Below are 17,346 nucleotides of genomic sequence, written 5' to 3'. Positions count from 1 at the left end.
GAAGTAGATTTTCATTTATCCTTCTGCTGGGGGTAACAATATAAAGTAATTATTGCACCTGAAATTGTATCACCAGTGTAGCAAGTAATTCCACATTAAAAATGCTGGTTCAGCAACAGTAAGGTTTCTAAGGTTTCTTTCTGTTCTTTCTCTATCAGAATAATGATGTATCTTTCTTTTTAGTTCTTATAAAACAGTTTATTTGTGTTTCTGTGTTTTTCTTTTATTTATTCTTTTATTCTTATACAAGCCTTTGACATTTCTTTTCTGCAGTCACTGCTTTTAGTCTGTTTTACTGTGGGAAGTGGGCCAAAAAGACTGATCCTTTAGCTTGTTCATAGGCAAAAAGGAACTAGTACCATGTATAGTAGAAAGTGGGTGATTGTCCTCATCAGACACTTGCAGATCTGTCTTTCTGCATTCAGCCAAGCTATTCAACAGGAAACTTGCTGGGAAGCTTGCAGGACTGGATGCATAGTGCTCAAGATCAGAATGAGGAGGTTTCCTGCCTTAGGTACAAACAGTCTATACTTATCAGCCCATCCTCATTTAATCTGTAATCTGATTAAGAAGTGACTCGGTGATGCTTGTTATTACCATAGTGCTATCAGTCATATTATAGCTCTTTCAATTAATTTAGTAATTTCTCATAGGAATACATGTATAGCAAGTCATTCCTCATAATGTTGGCAGATTTTCTAAAATGTTTCAGTTAAACACATTCTGACCCCTTTGATGTTGCCCTGAATTTTAATTATTTTTTGTTGCAGAATTCTGGTTTAAAGATGACCTGAATATATTTCTTAAAAAGGAACTATGTGTGAGGTTGCAAATTGCGAGGATGAAAGGTTTGTTCATTATGCATTAGTTATCATCCCACTTGTTAGGATTGGTTAGTTCCTGGAAAAGCTTAGACCTTAAAGGCCACATCAGGAGAAGTACTGTGTATTCTCACTACAGATTTATTGCATTTCACAGAAAAAGCAAAACAAAGGGAAGCTTGACATGTTTTTCACATATATCTTGTTTAGACCCCACACAGTACAAGACGGATGTGGAGCTGCTGGAGAGAGTTCAGCGCAGGGCTACAAGGATGATCAGGGGCCTGGAACATCTGCGCTATGAGGAGAGGCTGAGGGAGCTGGGCCTGTTCAGCCTGGAGAAGAGAAGGCTGAGAGGGGATCTAATCAGTGTATACAAATACCTCAAGGAAGGCAGTGAGGAGGATGGTGCTGGCCTCTTTTCACTGGTGGCCACCAACAGAACTAGAGGTAATGGTCACAAATTGAAGCACCAAAAGTTCCACATGAACTTCAGGAAGAATTTTTTAAGTGATGGTAACAGAGCACTGGAACAGGCTGCCCAGATAGGTTGTGGAGTCTCCTCTGGAGATCTTCAAAACCTGCTTGGACGCAGTCCTGTGCCACGTGCTCTAGGTGACCCTGCGTGTGCAGGGGGGTTGGACTAGATGGATGACCTCTAGAGGTCCCTTCCAACTTTAAGCATTCTGTGATTCTATGATTAGTGAAAGACATTGGAACGGGGGAAAAAAAAAAAATTCTAACCTCCCTCCCAAATGCATATAGTTAAGCTGATGGTTTCAGGGACCTTATGGAAATATTAGCTTGGGTTACATTTGAATGTTTTTAACTTTTCCAATGGAGGCTTTGGTTTTCTGGAAAAAGTGGTATCTATTTTTCTTATCCTTCTCCAATCTGCCTCACACTCACACTGTACCAGAACACATTTTTCCATCTTTCCCTGTTAGAATTTTTGTCCTAATCATTTTCTTTCCAAATCTCATCTACCTCTTTCCCTCCCCCTGCCCCAGCTCTTTCACATCTGATTTTTTTGTCCTCTTTGGTGCAGAAGAATCTTCAGTCAAGGTGGAAATTCTGATGTCTCCAGATCTTCTGGAGCTTCTGAGAACATCAAGGAATAGGAATCAATCAATTGCAAATAAAGCAAAAGAACAACCATTTTGCCAGCTTCTGACAGGTGACCACCAGCCAGTGGTTCAATGACTACTGTGAGTAACTGCTGATCAGGCTATTTAAATTTGGTAGTTGCTAATTCTGAAAAATAATGGGCATTTAACTTGGGAGAAATGATTTTTATAATCTTTATTGAAGTTTCTCTTGCAAGCTTGAAAACCCTGCTAAAATAAACATTCCACTACCTGACTTTATGATTTTTCTGCCATATTTCACTACAGGGGGTGGTTTGGGCAGACCATTTTTTTCCCTTGGAAGAGGTGGTTTCTAGCTTAGGGGCAACTTGAGCAATGCATTCATTCTGTGGTCCACAGTTAGCAGGAGGAGTCTCCATATTTATATGACTATATGATGAACTACATTTCCCTCTCTCTCTCTCACGTGTGTACACACTTTCTAGACTGATGCTTTCTCCTGTGATCATCTTCAGCAATGAAAGCAATCTCGGAGCATGAGCAGTTTGTCTTTGATCATCTGATATGCTGCAATTTGGGGGTGTGCTGGTAGATTCAGAGTAGTTTCAGTGGCAACATTAAGAGCAGTAAAACTGATGATTTTGAGGGCTAGAACAAGGATGAGTGACCCAGTCCTTCATAACCCTGTCTGGGAAGGGCATGCAAAGTCCTGTGTCCTGCTTCTGCCACTGGACTTTATCTGTGTTCTTTTCTGTGGCATAACATTGTTTACCAATGTATGGAGGTAACAGAAAAGTATTCCTGGAACATAAAACCATAGGAACAGAGTGTCTTATGATCCTGTGCTACACTAGGACATTCTGACCCTGGATTTCAGAAGAAGCTGAGGTCAGAAGTCAGACACTCAGCATTTCTGAAAAGCTCTCTCTATGATTTCTCCCCTGCCAGGAGTGGTTTCTATACTATGGGTCCCATTTCTTAAAGTCACTCTGTTACTCAGGTAGTTAGTGAGAAGACATGCAGACTAATCCTTATAGAAGTAGTAATTTATGCTTTTTTTTTTTTTTGTTCTGTTGTAAATGTTCAAAATTATGTGTCTGTTTGCTATATGTACTGCTGACTTGCTCATCCTTTTCCAAGCCAAACATGTTTAACCTTGTAACAGAAAAGAAGCATTAAAACAGTAGCCAGAGCACAACAGATGATGATCACTGATAATTGACCATATGACTTCAGTAGCATTAGGAAACTGACTGACAGAACCTTTGCACTGGTAACCTGGTTCAGGGCTGGTGGCTCATTGTGTATGGGCCACGTTCCAGGAGAGCTATAGAATAAATAATGAGGCTGAACTGGTTTCTGTTAAGATCACAAGAAGTTCTCCTTTTTGTTTTTCAGTGCTTTCTTTCTGGTTTGTATTTTACTAGTTGGAGATTTTTATTCTGATAAATGTATTTTCCCCTTTAGCTTCTTTTTACAGCTTTGAAGGATATAGCCAAGACCTCAGTTCAGGACAAATCAAAATAAAAGAACCTCTCTGTATTACAGCATAACCTCTTAGCCTAGTTACAGTGAGAAAGGAAAAGGTAAAAATATAATGTGAGTAGAGAATTGCAATGGACTGGTTTCTGGTCTAATTAAAAAAAAAAAAAAAAAAAGAATGGGGGGTGGGGTGCAAAAGATTGCCTGTGTCCTAGGGAATTCCAGATGGGTGGTTCCATTTGGGCCTATGTGGACTAGTAGGAAAAGCAGCTTAAAAACACCTTATTGCACTCTGGGACATTAATTCCTGCAGTCACTCCAGCACGTTAGATAGACACTGCCAAAGCAACACACCTCAGTATGTGCTCAGTTCTGGGAGGTGTCATGAAACTGGCTCTCTAGATGAGCTCTGGGGTTATTTTCCTGTGAAGCCCAAGCAACCCCCAGATAAGGCAGTGTTATGGCCCCATATACCTGGAGAATGCAATGTGCCTATATTTGGAACAACCACATGGCTCTCAAAAAGTGTATGTAAATGATGAGCGGTGGGGGAATGGATGAAATGAGCCACAGACACAGGCTGCCTGAACAGGCATAAAAAGTTCTGACTCTTTTCCTCCCACTTAAATTTATGTGCCCGTGATAGAGCATATGAATAAGAATTTAAAGGCCAACCCCACAGCATATAATCACTGTGTGTGTGCGTGCATAAAAACAAAGCCTCAGTGTAACCTAGCTGAAATTCCAGTTACCACAGGTATAAAGGCAGAAACTGTGAAAAAGAGTCTGAAAACTATGCAATGGCATTAAAGAGAAGTTAAAGCAGACTTTTGATCAAATTAAATATAATGGTTTTTATCAATATGGAATAACTTGGATTTGGAGACTTTTAGCCTGTGGACAGGTATGTTCACCTCTTTTACAGTTGTAAATGAGAAGGCATCCTTGAAGGAACGTGTTTCTCCTCCATAGGAGGAAATACCTGAATTTTCAGGTACATTATTTTGGAACAATTATAAACTTAGCTGCGGGCAGGATAGAAATTTGATCATCACATTTAATGCTAACATAGTGTTAAATATGAATGATGGACTAGTGGGTGTATCCCAGGATATTGGCACATATAGTCTCTACCCTGGAATTTACAAATGTGATAGCTGTCACAGGCAAAGAAATAAATGCCATGAGATTATGCATACCTTAACTACAGGCAAGTGCTGCACGCCTGAAGTCTTGAGCAGCTATTTTTCAATGAAGCAAGTACTTTCCTTCTTGCATCTCTGCATATACACTCTCTTCCTGTGCCCTGTCCCAGTTATCTGCCTGATTTGGGCTGTTGTTGTTCATGTTGCTTCCTGGTCTATTACGCATGGGCTCTGCTGTGAGTTCTGAAGGAAACACTGAGCAAGAATAAGGTACTAGGAAGACTTTCTTGCTTTGGAAAGATTTTTACTATTATTGCAACATAGCTTAGAGAGCTGAAATTGAGCTCTAATATATTTTCTGCCTGAGTCTGTTCCCAGAAACTCAAATGCTGAAGGCTGGACTAAAACCTGGGATGAAGCAATTGGCAGGGTGAGGTGGAGCTGTTAAAAATAGTAAGGCTTTTTATTTCTGTCAGGAGAACACTTCAGATTTCTTACACTGAGAACTCCCTTCTCTTCTTGGTATTTTTAATAAGAACTTTGTTTTCCTAGAGAGAGTGCCTCCTGAGTCTTTAAAAAAAAGAATGGGTCTGAGGTAACGCCCATTTGCAGCAGGACAAAATAGGCCTTAATTCTTGCTGCCTTACATTTGAAGGTATGAGCAGGCTAACCAGAAAAGCTTCTTTCCTCATTTCTCATACACCACTGGAGAATGCTGTATCAAAAATGTAGGTGGATACTTAAGGTGATCTATGAACTATCAAAGAATTAAACAGCTGTAACATAGCTGGGAATCTGGTCTTTATTTTTACCTCTTGAGATAAAAGCATCATAACTATGTATTTTACTGTGTTTCTTGTTAACTAAGCAGTAATGTAAATATATACACGCAACTAAAATTAGGAATTGTCTTTCTAAATAAAAATATATAGAGAATAAACAAGCATACACTTCCAGGAGAGAAACAGATCTGAATGTCTGATTCCTGAGCTCAGACTCAGGATTTTAATGTTCAGAATGTTTTGCCCTCACTTGCTGTTTTAATTCTTTTTTTCAGCTCTTACCCTTGCACACAGACTTATGAATAAAAGCTTTCATTCACCTATTGATCTGACTCCAAGATAGTTCTAAGCCTTTATTCATATAACCAAAGCTATCCAGCTACAAATATGTGCTTATTTCTATTTATTTCAGTTGGTGACACTTCTCTATTCATTTTTATTAGTACATTTCATTCTAACTTTTATTCCTGTTTACTCACTAGTTAGATCTTGAAGCAACAAACAAAACAACAACAACAACAACAAAACAGTAAAGCTGTATGAATCTAGAATTAGTTTACTAGTTATATCAATATAGTCATATGCATAGTTTTGTCTTATCTGAATTTCTTCCCAATGACAAATTATGCTGTGAAAAGATCCTCCAATACAAAAGAACATCTCCACAAGCTGGGGAATTACAATGATATACTCTATTAGTTAAGATTTATGCCACAGATATAGGTTTCATAGGACTATAAATCCTTTTTGAGCACATGCAGAATAAAAATGCACAGAATACAAATTCTTCCTTTGAGCTAAAATGGATCTGCTGGTATAGACTTGTTCAAACCTTTAAAAAGGTAGTCTGTCTCCAGCAGACTCTGGATATTGCATATATGCACAGCTTTACTGCAGACCTCCAGTAGCTGTCAGAGACTGAATGGACAGCTTCTCTGCCAGCCTCCTTCCATGCCTGTGCTCCAGGAACAGGACCTGTGGCTACCTTCCCTTTGGAGCTGGTTCAGGCAGTGTACACTTTCACTAGGATGCTTGTCGGATTTTTACCTTCCTCAGGCCTCCTTGCTTCGAAACTACTTCTGTTCCAGTCACAGCAGCTGAATTCAGCCATGCTGGGAGACAAGTTGGCACCCTCACTCTTCTCTGCCAAACCAGGATGTGACTCAGAGCTGTTCAGATAGATAAGATGCTGACTGCTCGTGTAACCTTCAGACCCTGTCTGCCACAGTCTTAAGACATAGGAGGAAATATTGGGAAGGAAGCACCTGTGCAGAGTCTGCTTTCAGAAGCATAAGGAATGCTGTGACCTGTTGTGCCATCTTCATGTATTTCTGTTGAAAGAGTGCTCAGGCTCTGGGAGGGCTCACAGGGAGTACATGAAGAGCAGCAGACACTATGCTATATGGGCTGTGTTGTCCATAACGGAGTGGGATCTTCTACTACTTTCCTTGGAGTAATCTAAGGTGATGATGTGAGCTCTCTGCTGTTTTCTGCCCTTCAGAGTTTAACAGCTTCTTTCTGCAACCTACCACCTCTTTGAGCTGTCAGCAAAGCAGCTTCCCCACTGTCTAGCAAAACCATCTGCTTTTTTCTAAAGTTTGAACTGTTGATCAAAAGGGTAATTTCTTGCCACATCTACATACCATAAAAATGATATGACCATTTTTCTTCTCAGTGGTCAGAAAGAAGACAATAATATGGGGAGTAATTCTAAATCTACACTTTTCCTCCTGAGGAAATGATACGTAAGATTTAGTTATTGATTAAATCACCTGGTTTTGATACTGGTCATCCAGACTCTCTCATGAGCAGGATCCATCAGTCTTTCCCCATCTCTCCTCCTGATATTCCTCATGACTCACCCTAGAACAGCATTGACAGTGTCAGTGACTCAGCTGTGGGACACATGCTCCATCAGTCAATCTAGGCGTGATTTTAAAAATAAGCAAATAGAAGTTTTGTGTGCTGTGGGAAGACAGCTCTTTCAATATGATAAAAATAAAATGTTCCATCCAACCACCCACAGAAGGAAGCTGACCACTTAGCTATACTTACCCAAGTAACTGTCTATGCATTTTTTTCTTTTGAGTGGATCAAAAAAAAAATCCTTTTGGTGCTCATTCTGTCACCTGGAAACAATGCCTGGAGTAACAAGTCCCCAGGTCTGACTGGCAAAAGAGAAAAGAGTGAATGACACGATTTAATGACATTGTTTCAAGTAATCAGATTCTAGGCATCTACCAAATTCCAAGTAAATTAGAGCTTTATATGGAATTTGATCACAGTATGCTGGAATAGGATCACAGTCTGCAGTTTGGATTATTGCTTCCCACTGAATTTGGCAGGAGTTGCACTTGCATATTTAATGGTATCCTGCACTATTCAGAACTGAAAATAAATAGCTTCCTATAGAAGTGTTTTTGAACAACAAAGCAAACTCAGTAAGAGTGATGTTGTGTGCTAACCCAAATCTCCTTTACTGCCCTGCAAACACCTGTGATCTCAGGAGATAGTCATCTGTAAGATGTTGCTGCTATCGCATGATTTACCTGCTGCTTCCTGTACAAGCAAGCTCAAGGTTATGCTTAGACAGGGAGTTAGTTGCAGCCAGAGTCTTGGGACAAACAAGGCTGAGGTCGGGTGGCCAGGCAGACCCCGTCCTCCCGTCAGAGACCCCTCTTCCCAGAGGCCTGGAGGGACAAGTGGGGCTTTGCGAGGAGCTCAGGTGGAGAAGGGGGTGACACACGGGCTCTCTCAGCCAGCAGCCTGCCTGACAGCTTGTGCAGCATGTGGCCAGCTTCACGGCCTTTTCTCTGGAAAACGCAAGAGTTGGTGACGCTACTGGCTGGTGGGGAGAGCTGGGAGGTGATGAAGTGCCCCAGTGCCAAAGGTTCACACTGCCAAAGGGCAGAGGTGCCTCGGGGCCGGGCTCAGCCGCTTCAAGCTCAGGCAGCTCGTGAGCACTGGACGCGACCTCTGGTTTTTCAGGCGAGTGTCAGACTTCCCACTGACAGAAGACACGAAGAAATTAAACCCCAGGGCACTCGGGAGGCAGGCCCCATCGCACCGCAGTGTGTGCCCGCGGCGCGGGGCCTAACGGTCCGGGGTGCCGCGCGCCGCGGGTCCCCGCCCAACGGTCGCCACGGCGCGGGCGCAGCCTTATTTGCGCATGTTTAGCGCGTGCCCGGTTACCGTGCAAACCCCTCGGAGAGGCGGGCGCTGGGCTGGCTTTCCCAGCGCGCTCTCCAGCAGCCCCGTTCCGGCTGCTCGGCGCCGGCCCCGCGGCCCCGGCGCGCTGAGCAGCCCTTGGGTGGGCGCGCTCGGCGTTTGTCTCAAGCGCATCTACCCTACCGCTACCGTATTTACGCTCACTCACCGCCGCCATTTTTGGGACCGTAAAGCAGACGGGAGAACACGTGCTACCGTATATCACGGCGCGTAAACGCAGCACGCCTGTGCCGCTCCTGCCATGCTGCTGTGGCGCATGCGCGGCGCGGCAGGGGCGGTAGCGGCCCGGTGGGGTGAGGAGGAGCGGCCGGTGCCGCCTCCTCCGCGGCTCTCGGTGCCGGCGAGGCCTGGGCACGGCTTCATCCGGCGGCCCCGGGGCCATGGCGCAGCGGAGGGCGGCGGAGCGCCGGCCCTGCCAAACGGCGGCCGAGGGCGCCAGGCAGCAGCGGCAGCTTCTGGAAGGTGCCGGGCCGGGAGGGGAGGCGCGCGGGTCACCCCGTAGGGCCCGCCCGGCCGCTAACGGCCGCCAGCCGCCGCCGCGCGGCCGCGCTCGGGCGGGAGCCGGTGACGGCGCCGGGCAGCGCTCCCGCGAGCGGCGCGGTCCGCGGCGCTGCCCCGCGCGGGGCTGCTGAAGCGCTGGGGTCGAGGGCGGCGCAAGATGCGCTTCGCCATTCCCCCGCGGCGTCCTCAGGGGCTTCCCGCCCGCGAGCGGGCGGCGGCGGCGGCGAAGCGCCCGGCGGGAAGTAGCTCGGGAGGGCAGAGGTAGCCGTAGCCCAGACGTGGCTGTGCCGGGTGTTTCGTCATCCCCGCCTGCCCTCGCCTCGCCCGCAGCCGGGCGAGCGGGCGGGCCTGCGCTCGGAGGTGCCGCTGCCCTGGCAGGCTCTGGAGGGCCCTTGTGCCCATCCTCCTATGGGTGCCGACAACGGGCGCCGAGGGGTATCTGTGTTAAGCAGGGAGGTGACAGTAACTCTGAACACTGCCAAAACCTTCAGTGGGGAAGAGACCTGCATCGTAACTGTGGTTGTGTTGCCTTTGCACAAGCTATAGAAGACAGGAAGACTTAGTTTAGATCTATACGTATGAGTATAAAATATGTGTAATTGCAAACTCTGATCAAGGGAGTCTATATGTCAAGCTGCTGATGTGAATATGTATGTGTTTTCTTCTGCTGAGTGTCTTCTAGCTAGTTGTGGCTGTGGCTAGTGTTCATTCTTGTGAAACAGCTTTTTAATAAGCATCTTTCAAAGAACATACTGAAATCTTAACTTCAGAGGCTTATGCTTTTTTTTTTTTTAATTAACAACTGGCAAGTGACATGACAAAGAAAAAAAAGCACGTAGAGTTTTCGTATTCAGACTGCCTTTCCCCTTTACAAATGTAATTGAGAGAAAGTATTTAAGGATCAAAGTTGACTTTTATGGGACATTTGCTTATATAAAAAGTTCACAGAATCACAGAATGGTTGAGGTTGGAAGGGACCTCTAGAGATCATCTAGGCCAACCCCCCTGCTCAAGCAGGGACAGTTAGAGCATGTGGCACAGGGTTGCTACCCATGTGGGTTTTGAAGATCTCCAAAGAAGTTCAGATTTGTTTCAGAGCGTTCAGGGAATATGAGCAGAATGTTGTGTGTGTTATTGAAGCCATTTGTGGAAGGACTGTGTACATGGAGGACTTATTTCTTATCAAAGCATAAGTTTGAATTCTGTTGCAAGTTCTTTCTTAACTTTGTTTTTGTTTAATTTTAGGGAAAGCCCATGCAGAAGGTGGATCAGCTGGAATGTCTCTTCTTATTTTAGTGTCCATCTTCTTATCAGCTGCTTTCCTTATGTTTTTAGTATATAAAAACTTTCCGCAGCTTAATGAGTAAGTATGTCAGGAAAGATTAACCTATTTGCTTTTCTTGCAACATCAGGTTGTAGAGGAACCTATATGGCATTAGTCGATCCTAAGCTAACATAAATTAAATAGATTCTAGGCATAACTTGAATCAATCTCTCCCTCTCTCTCTCTCTTTTTTTTTTTCCCTCCTCCAGGATCCAATTTACAGCCAGAACTTTATATAGAAATGTGCACTAACTTGTAGAATCTATTTAAACTCTGAAATTTTGTTTTAATCAGTGTTACTATTGCATAGCTGAGAGATGACGTTTTAAAACGTTACCACTTGTCACTTCAGAAATGATAATTGGCAGTGTTGGTTCCGCAGTTGAGAGAAGTAACTGCAGTCTGGTACAAAAGGGGCCATCCTTCTTCCTTTATGCCTAAGCTTCATTTTCTATTTCTCTCCCATTTCTTGCCTCTAACGCTGATGTGTCAGGAAGGTAGTTTCACAAAATGAAAGTTTTCTTGTCTGAACACTTTGTTTTTTCTCCTTCCATGTATGGTTAACTTGCTCAGCAATTTAAATTCAATCATTAGGTCCAATATAAAGGCAGAGGGACTGCTCAGCTGTGCAGCCTGGAGTTGCACCAGAAGAGGTGTGATATGAAATTTCAGTCTGAGAACTTTCTTGATTTGCTAGGCAAAGCTTACCCTCTCTTCCTGCACTTTCATTAAGGCAGTCGTGCTTGCTTCTTTGACTGAAATATTGACCACTGCATAGTTGTCAAACTTAGATTTGAGTAATTATTTTGCTCAGTTTCTTTTTGGTGAGAAGTCCTAGAAATAAAGCAGAACATTTAATGAGTAGCAAATAAAGATGTCTTGCAAACATGTAAAATAATTAATTTTATCATCAGAAAAACTGCAGGTATTGAAAGAGTTTAGCTAAAGAATGTTATCACAGCAACAATAGTATGGTTTGTTTGCTGAGATAATAATTCGGTCATCGAGTATTTTACCATCTATATATTCAGCAAGTAATTTTACTGTACTGTTTGCTTGTTTCACTCATTCCTGGTTTTTTGTTTCTTTCTTTTCCAGAGAAGAAAGAGAATGTATAAAGATTCCTAGAGACATGGATGATGCAAAGGCCTTGGGAAAAGTCCTGTCCAAATATAAGGACACCTTTTATGTTCAAGTGTTAGTGGCTTATTTTGCCACGTATGTTTTGTATCCTTTTTCTGATGTGAAATTTTTTTTTTGGATCTAGTTATATTTCTCTGAAAGAAATAAATAAAAAATAGAAGGCTACTTTAAATTTTTGATCAAATGTGAGGGAGACAAACTACCTAGTAATGTTCGTAAGATACAGATATTCCCAGAACCCTGAATTTACAAATATTTCTTCTGTTTCACAGTATACTACTTGAACTGCAGTAGAAGGAATTTGAATTAGATGTATGTACGGTAAGAAATACTATTGAAGGTTTTTCTTGCAGCTTCATATTGGCTGTTTATATCCTGAAAAGGTATTTTAAACTTTTATGGTAGACTTTGTCTTATTTTAGCATTATGCTGACTTTTAGTGTCAAAACTTGAATTGCTAGGTAGAAGTAAAAGCTAATTCTAAAAGAGTATTGAAACTACTGCTTCTCTATTCCTGGGATACTCAAAAGTGCCCAAAATGAGAGTGAGAATTGTTTATAGAATTTTTTATGCACTCATTAAGGAAAACATTTTAAGCGTTCTTCGTATAACCTTTTTTTTGGAGAGTTGAATTTCTGAGATACTTTGTGCCTGAGGGGAGACAAAGGCTGCCTATGTTAACTTTTATTCTCCGAGTGCTGAGTATATTAATTAATCATTAAGCACACTCTCCACTGGAACACTTGACTAAAGGTTAATAACTTTTGAAAGGTTGAAGAAATTTATGAAAGGTTTGCTTCAGTTTAATGCAGGAGACTTTCTGTAACCCCCTGAAAAAATAGTGCCAAATGTGCTACGTGTGATAATTATGGCTCATTCTTTTTGACAGGAGTTCACAAATAATAGGTTTTAAATGAGGAAAACTAGATGTTAATATTTATATATAAACAAAAATAGAACATGACCGAGTGTTTAATAAGCTACTACAACAGCTGATGCAACAATATCTAATACCTTGGAGTTAGGAGAGGACTGTGATCAGTACACAAGCATGTTGTAATTATGTGAAAATCTGGACGCTTCCTTAGAAAAAGCTGTACTGGTCTTGATGTAAAGAAAGACAATTTGACTGCTCGGTATTTCAGTTGGTTTAGTTCAGAGGGAATGGTTTTCTTCAATTTCTTTGCATTACCAGATTTCTGTTCAGGAACTGAACTTGCACTGTAGTCACAATTATACTGAGCAAACCTTAAGCTCAGCAGGATTTCTGCTTCTCTGAAAAACATACATAGGTATTACACAGAAGCCTACAGTGAAACAATAATGCCCTAATCTGTGTCAAGGGTTTACCTGGCCATATTTTGGCAGCCTGGTACTGTAGGCTAGATCTAAGAATGAGCAGGAGTCTCTTACCATCAATGATTCAACAAAAACATTTTGACTGCAAATAGAGAGATCAGTGATTGCACCGTATCTGTCTATAAACTGAATAAATTTAGTGCTGCCTTATAGAAGCGATTTGTAACTTTACATACTTGTTTTTTTAAATCATTTTCTGGGAATACTTCAAATTGATTTCTGGGAGGGATTTTACTGAAATTGCAGTCCTTAAAATCAGTAATGTTAATAAGGAAGTAGTAATTTCCTTGACATGTCACTAGTCCATCTCATTGTGATTATGTGTTCTGAAGGGAGCTCTCTGGATCTTTCAGAGAGAATGACTAGCCTGTATGTGATTAGTCTGTATAAAAGCAGAACTATATAATGTCACAGTAGGTCTCCATTGTCAGTTGTAGCACAAAGGGAAACATGGGAAATGTAGTACAGCTTCTATTTGGTAATTTATTTTGTATTAGTCACTGGAGTATTTAGCCCTTGTGTGTTTGTGGGGTTTTTTTGTTGTTGGTTTTGTTTTGTTTTGTTTTTTCGTCCTGTCTTTTGAATCGCCATACTTGTATTTCACTCTTGTTTGAAGCCCCAAGGTGTTTGGGTTTCATGTGCTATTCTGCAAAGATATTTTGAAGGATCTTTTGAGTCACAAAAGTATATACTTGTGTGGGTTTCTTGTTTGTTTCCTTCTTTTTCCTCCCAGTTTTAATATATAGCAGGATTGTTTATAAAGTTGAATAGCTTTGGTTTTTTTAATATATATTTTAATATATATTTTCCCTTAACTAAAATGTATCTAGCTTGCAAACATTTGCTATCCCTGGGTCTATATTTCTCAGTATCCTGTCAGGTTTCCTTTATCCCTTCCCACTGGCCTTATTTCTTGTTTGCCTGGTAAGTATGGAAAACAGTTTGAGAGGGCATATATTTCTATCCATATGGAATACAACCAAGCATCCAAACAGCTTTTTGTCTGTAGTGATCAAAGATCAAGTGAAATAGTCAAGTGTAACTTGTTTTGAGAAATTAATGAGTTCCAGTCCAGCTCTATTATCGGAATGGCATTACTTTTGAAATCTACCATAGCGTTGGTTTATGATCCAAACTACTAAAATGTTTCTCCAGGTTTTCTTAATAATGGAGGCAGATGGGTACTAATCTGCCAGAGAGTTGTCTTCACTATAGATTTGTCTGGCATCCACCAGAACCTGATTGTAATTTCAGAACATTCTGCAAGCGCTACATTTTTATTATTGCACTACAAGATGCATCAGTTTTTAAATCACTTAAATAATCAAGAAACTTAAATTAAGATATGGAATGTATGTTATTGATAGATTTTCAAAAATGTCCTGGGGAAAAGATGCAGTCATAGTGAGCCTTAGTGCTAAAGAACTAGATGACTGAGTCAGTATGTTGGACCAAAATTATGAATTTTTGAATGCCATTCTGCACTTATTTGCAAAGTTTTAATTATTTTCATATTGACAACATTTTTAGGCAATAGAAGCAGGCTACATCTGGCTAGTCTAACAGGGATATAATATTAGTATTAATAAGAGGTTTTTTTTTTTTTTTTTTTCTTCCATTCTCTTGCAGTGCTCAGGACTTGGAGCTTCGTTCTGCTATATGCTTTCATACCTAGTGGGACGGCCTGTTGTATACAGATATTTAACAGAAAAGGCAGTAAAGTGGTCAGACCAGGTAGATACTCAAATAAATACTCAAATTTATGATTGAAAATGTAATAGTGAACTGAGATGGAAAATTGGAGGGTGTCATACCCATAAATATAATCAGAGAGTGAAGGTTTTGTCTCCTTTCTGTATAATTACTCTTCCTGTTCTTAAACATGGGGGAATATTTGGATTTATAGTGTTTTGTAGTGTGAATGAGAATAAATTGGGCATAGAATGAATTGGTTCGGCTGAGCTAGGGACAGAGAAAAAATATTGCCGGTAAGCAACTTCAGATAAAGCAATCACATAAAAATTTTAAATGATTTTGTTTTGGGAAGCCCTTTTCCTAGAGGAAGAGTTTGCAACTGATATGTATATATTTTTAAACCTGTCTGGTGTAACTAATGGCAAGTAAACCTCCGTAACTATGGCAATAAATCTCTGCAGTTTCAATTTAAACAAACAGGTCTGTGAGCATTAGAACTAATAAAAGCTTTTTTTTTTTTTTTTTTTTTCTGTGGGACAGGGAAAAACATAGTTAGGATGAGACCTGCCACTGTGCAAATTACTTGTTTAAATTAACTGAATCAAATGCACTGTCAGCATACTCTACCACAGACTTGTATTTCCAGACTAAGTTTAGTTCTATTTAACAGGTGATTTTTTTGATTGTTGCTTAAGTCAATCACTTAACTCTGGGGTGGTTTTTTTGTTGTTGTTGTGTGTTGGTTTTTTTGTTTGTTTGTTTGGGATTTTTTGCAACAGAAGATATACAAAGAAACTAATAGCTTCTAGCAATGAAGTAATTTTGTATTTTTTTCCCTCTTCCCTGACAGGTTGAAAGACACAGAGAACACCTCATTAACTATATAATATTTCTGAGAATAACGCCTTTTCTTCCTAATTGGTTCATCAATATAACATCTCCTGTAATAAATGTACCATTGAAAGTATTTTTCATTGGCACTTTCCTAGGTAAGAATCCTGATTAATTTTAAAATTTTGGGGCAGCCAGAGGGGATATTTTTGCTTTTGTTTTCATGGATTGTTCAGCAGAGATCACCATCTACTGGATGCCTGAAAGATTACAGAAATGCATTATTTCCTACTTCTCCGCATGTGGAACTTCAAACATTGAAAGGTTTCAGTTTTGAGGACTATTATGATGAGATGTGGCTAACTTTTTTAAAGAAATACACCTTCTTGTGACACATTAATAACTTCCTTTGTTCCAGTTCACAGTTGCTGTATTTCCATGAAATTTTCTATCAATGAGAAATACTTTGCAGTTCAGTTTAATTGTATGAGGATGTACGTGACTTTGTTCAAAGCATTGTTTCTCCTCTTTCCTCTCCATGTTCATCACACCTTTCTGGGAGTTAATTTGTAATTTGATTACTGTAGTGGTAAAAAGTTTAAAATTGTTTTTAAATGCTTCTTAACCTGATTAGAAAACTATCTATGTTTTTCTTTATGAATTGACTAAGATGAGTTTGTAGAGAGATGATTTGAAATGTACACAGTCTAGATAACACGGATTTTTTTTCTGGTGTCCTGTGGTTGAGTTTACATAAAGCAGTATAAGCATAGCATATAAATAGTTCTTGAGATAAGGGGTTCTTGTTTTCTGATTTGTATTTATAGCCTTCTTAAATGTAGAAGGTACCAAAGTCTGAAACTCTAATGTTAGTTAGGTGACTAATTTAGGATTTTTTTTCCTATCCCATTTATGATATTTTCCCTGTCGAGCTGTTTTGTTTTCTTCACCATCCTATCCTTCTGGTTTCTCCTTCAGGTGTGGCACCACCATCTTTTGTAGCAATTAAGGCAGGGACAACACTGTACCAACTTACAACAGCAGGTGAAGCTGTTTCCTGGAACTCTGTGTTTGTCCTCATGATTTTAGCCATCCTTTCCATCCTACCAGCTGTCTTCCAGAAGAAACTGAAACAGAAATTTGAATAAGGATCAGACTGAATCAGAATTACCCATGTTTCATCTCAGGATCAGCACTTCTGATATTTGTATGTTTGCTTTTCTATTAGATCTTCTATGGGAAGCTTGTAATGGATAAGAATGTCTTTAAATGAACATATGGCCTAAAAATTGAAGAAACTATGTTCAGAAATGTACTACACATAGTTTTGTAACCAAACCATCAGTGTTTTACTTTGTGGGAAGGTACAGGATGAGGGAAGGGAAGATGCACTTTGCTTGAATTCTGAGCAGAGCAAAAATGGTAATGCAGACATGAACTGCAGGTACTGTTTCCTTTAAAAAAGAAAAAAAAAAAAAAAGAAAAAACTCTCAATTATTCAATCCAGTTTTGTAACACTACAGGTCTCTGCAGACTTGCATGTGATCTGGTCTGAGTACATCTCTCATCAAAAATTTCTCTTGTTTTGCCTTTTGTAGTGCCAGAAAAATAGCATCATATAATAGCAATTCTCACTGAGAAACAAAGATATTTCTCTGAGCAGTACTTTAACTTCAGTTAACACTCTCACCTTCCTGATTGTTTACTCTTTCTATTTTAGTGCTATATGGTTTTAAATACTTGAACCAATATCTGCTTTAGAAACTGGATTAAAAAAGTCAAAGGAGTGTCAGATTATTCCTCCTTGTCATCTGTAAATTCTTATTCTGGGAGAGGATATAGGAAGGAAGAGAGCAGGCTAAAACTTGATCCTGTCTGGCTGATGAGTTTTAATGTTGATTATTTTTCCAATATTTCGCTTGCATGGATTTTTTTTTCCTGCCAATA

General features: G+C 40.5%; 1 protein-coding gene across 2 annotated transcripts; it reads left to right on the top strand.

Moving 5' to 3' along the window:
* The first annotated feature begins 671 nt into the window (after positions 1-671).
* TMEM41B (transmembrane protein 41B) lies at positions 672-16,775 on the top strand. 2 transcript variants are annotated; one of them, XM_088525781.1, is made up of 8 exons: positions 672-848; positions 1,870-2,029; positions 10,293-10,410; positions 11,470-11,598; positions 13,704-13,797; positions 14,503-14,607; positions 15,419-15,557; positions 16,378-16,775. In XM_088525781.1, exons 3-8 carry the CDS (start codon positions 10,325-10,327, stop codon positions 16,545-16,547), a joined length of 723 nt encoding a protein of 240 aa, XP_088381907.1. In that variant the 5' UTR covers positions 672-848; positions 1,870-2,029; positions 10,293-10,324; the 3' UTR covers positions 16,548-16,775. The 2 variants fall into 2 exon arrangements, with proteins under 2 accessions (XP_088381907.1, XP_088381906.1); XM_088525780.1 differs by lacking the exons at positions 672-848; positions 1,870-2,029 and adding an exon at positions 8,840-9,008.
* The last annotated feature ends 571 nt before the right edge of the window (positions 16,776-17,346 follow it).

This window comes from Tinamus guttatus, unplaced genomic scaffold (assembly GCF_059628265.1).
Source record: "Tinamus guttatus ecotype Peru unplaced genomic scaffold, ASM5962826v1 Tinamus_guttatus_pri_ptg000240l, whole genome shotgun sequence".
Taxonomy (NCBI): domain Eukaryota; kingdom Metazoa; phylum Chordata; class Aves; order Tinamiformes; family Tinamidae; genus Tinamus; species Tinamus guttatus.
The sequence above is the reverse complement of the archived record's forward strand: the minus strand, read 5'-3'. Positions and strand labels throughout refer to the sequence as shown.

Bases quoted from the DNA above. Each gene is read 5' to 3' on its own strand.
- TMEM41B (XM_088525780.1), top strand. From the start codon at position 8,927: ATGGCGCAGCGGAGGGCGGCGGAGCGCCGGCCCTGCCAAACGGCGGCC. The intron at 10,411-11,469 runs GTAAGTATGTCA...TTTCTTTTCCAG, and splicing joins AACTTTCCGCAGCTTAATGA to AGAAGAAAGAGAATGTATAA. The intron at 11,599-13,703 runs GTATCCTTTTTC...AAATGTATCTAG, and splicing joins TATTTTGCCACGTATGTTTT to CTTGCAAACATTTGCTATCC.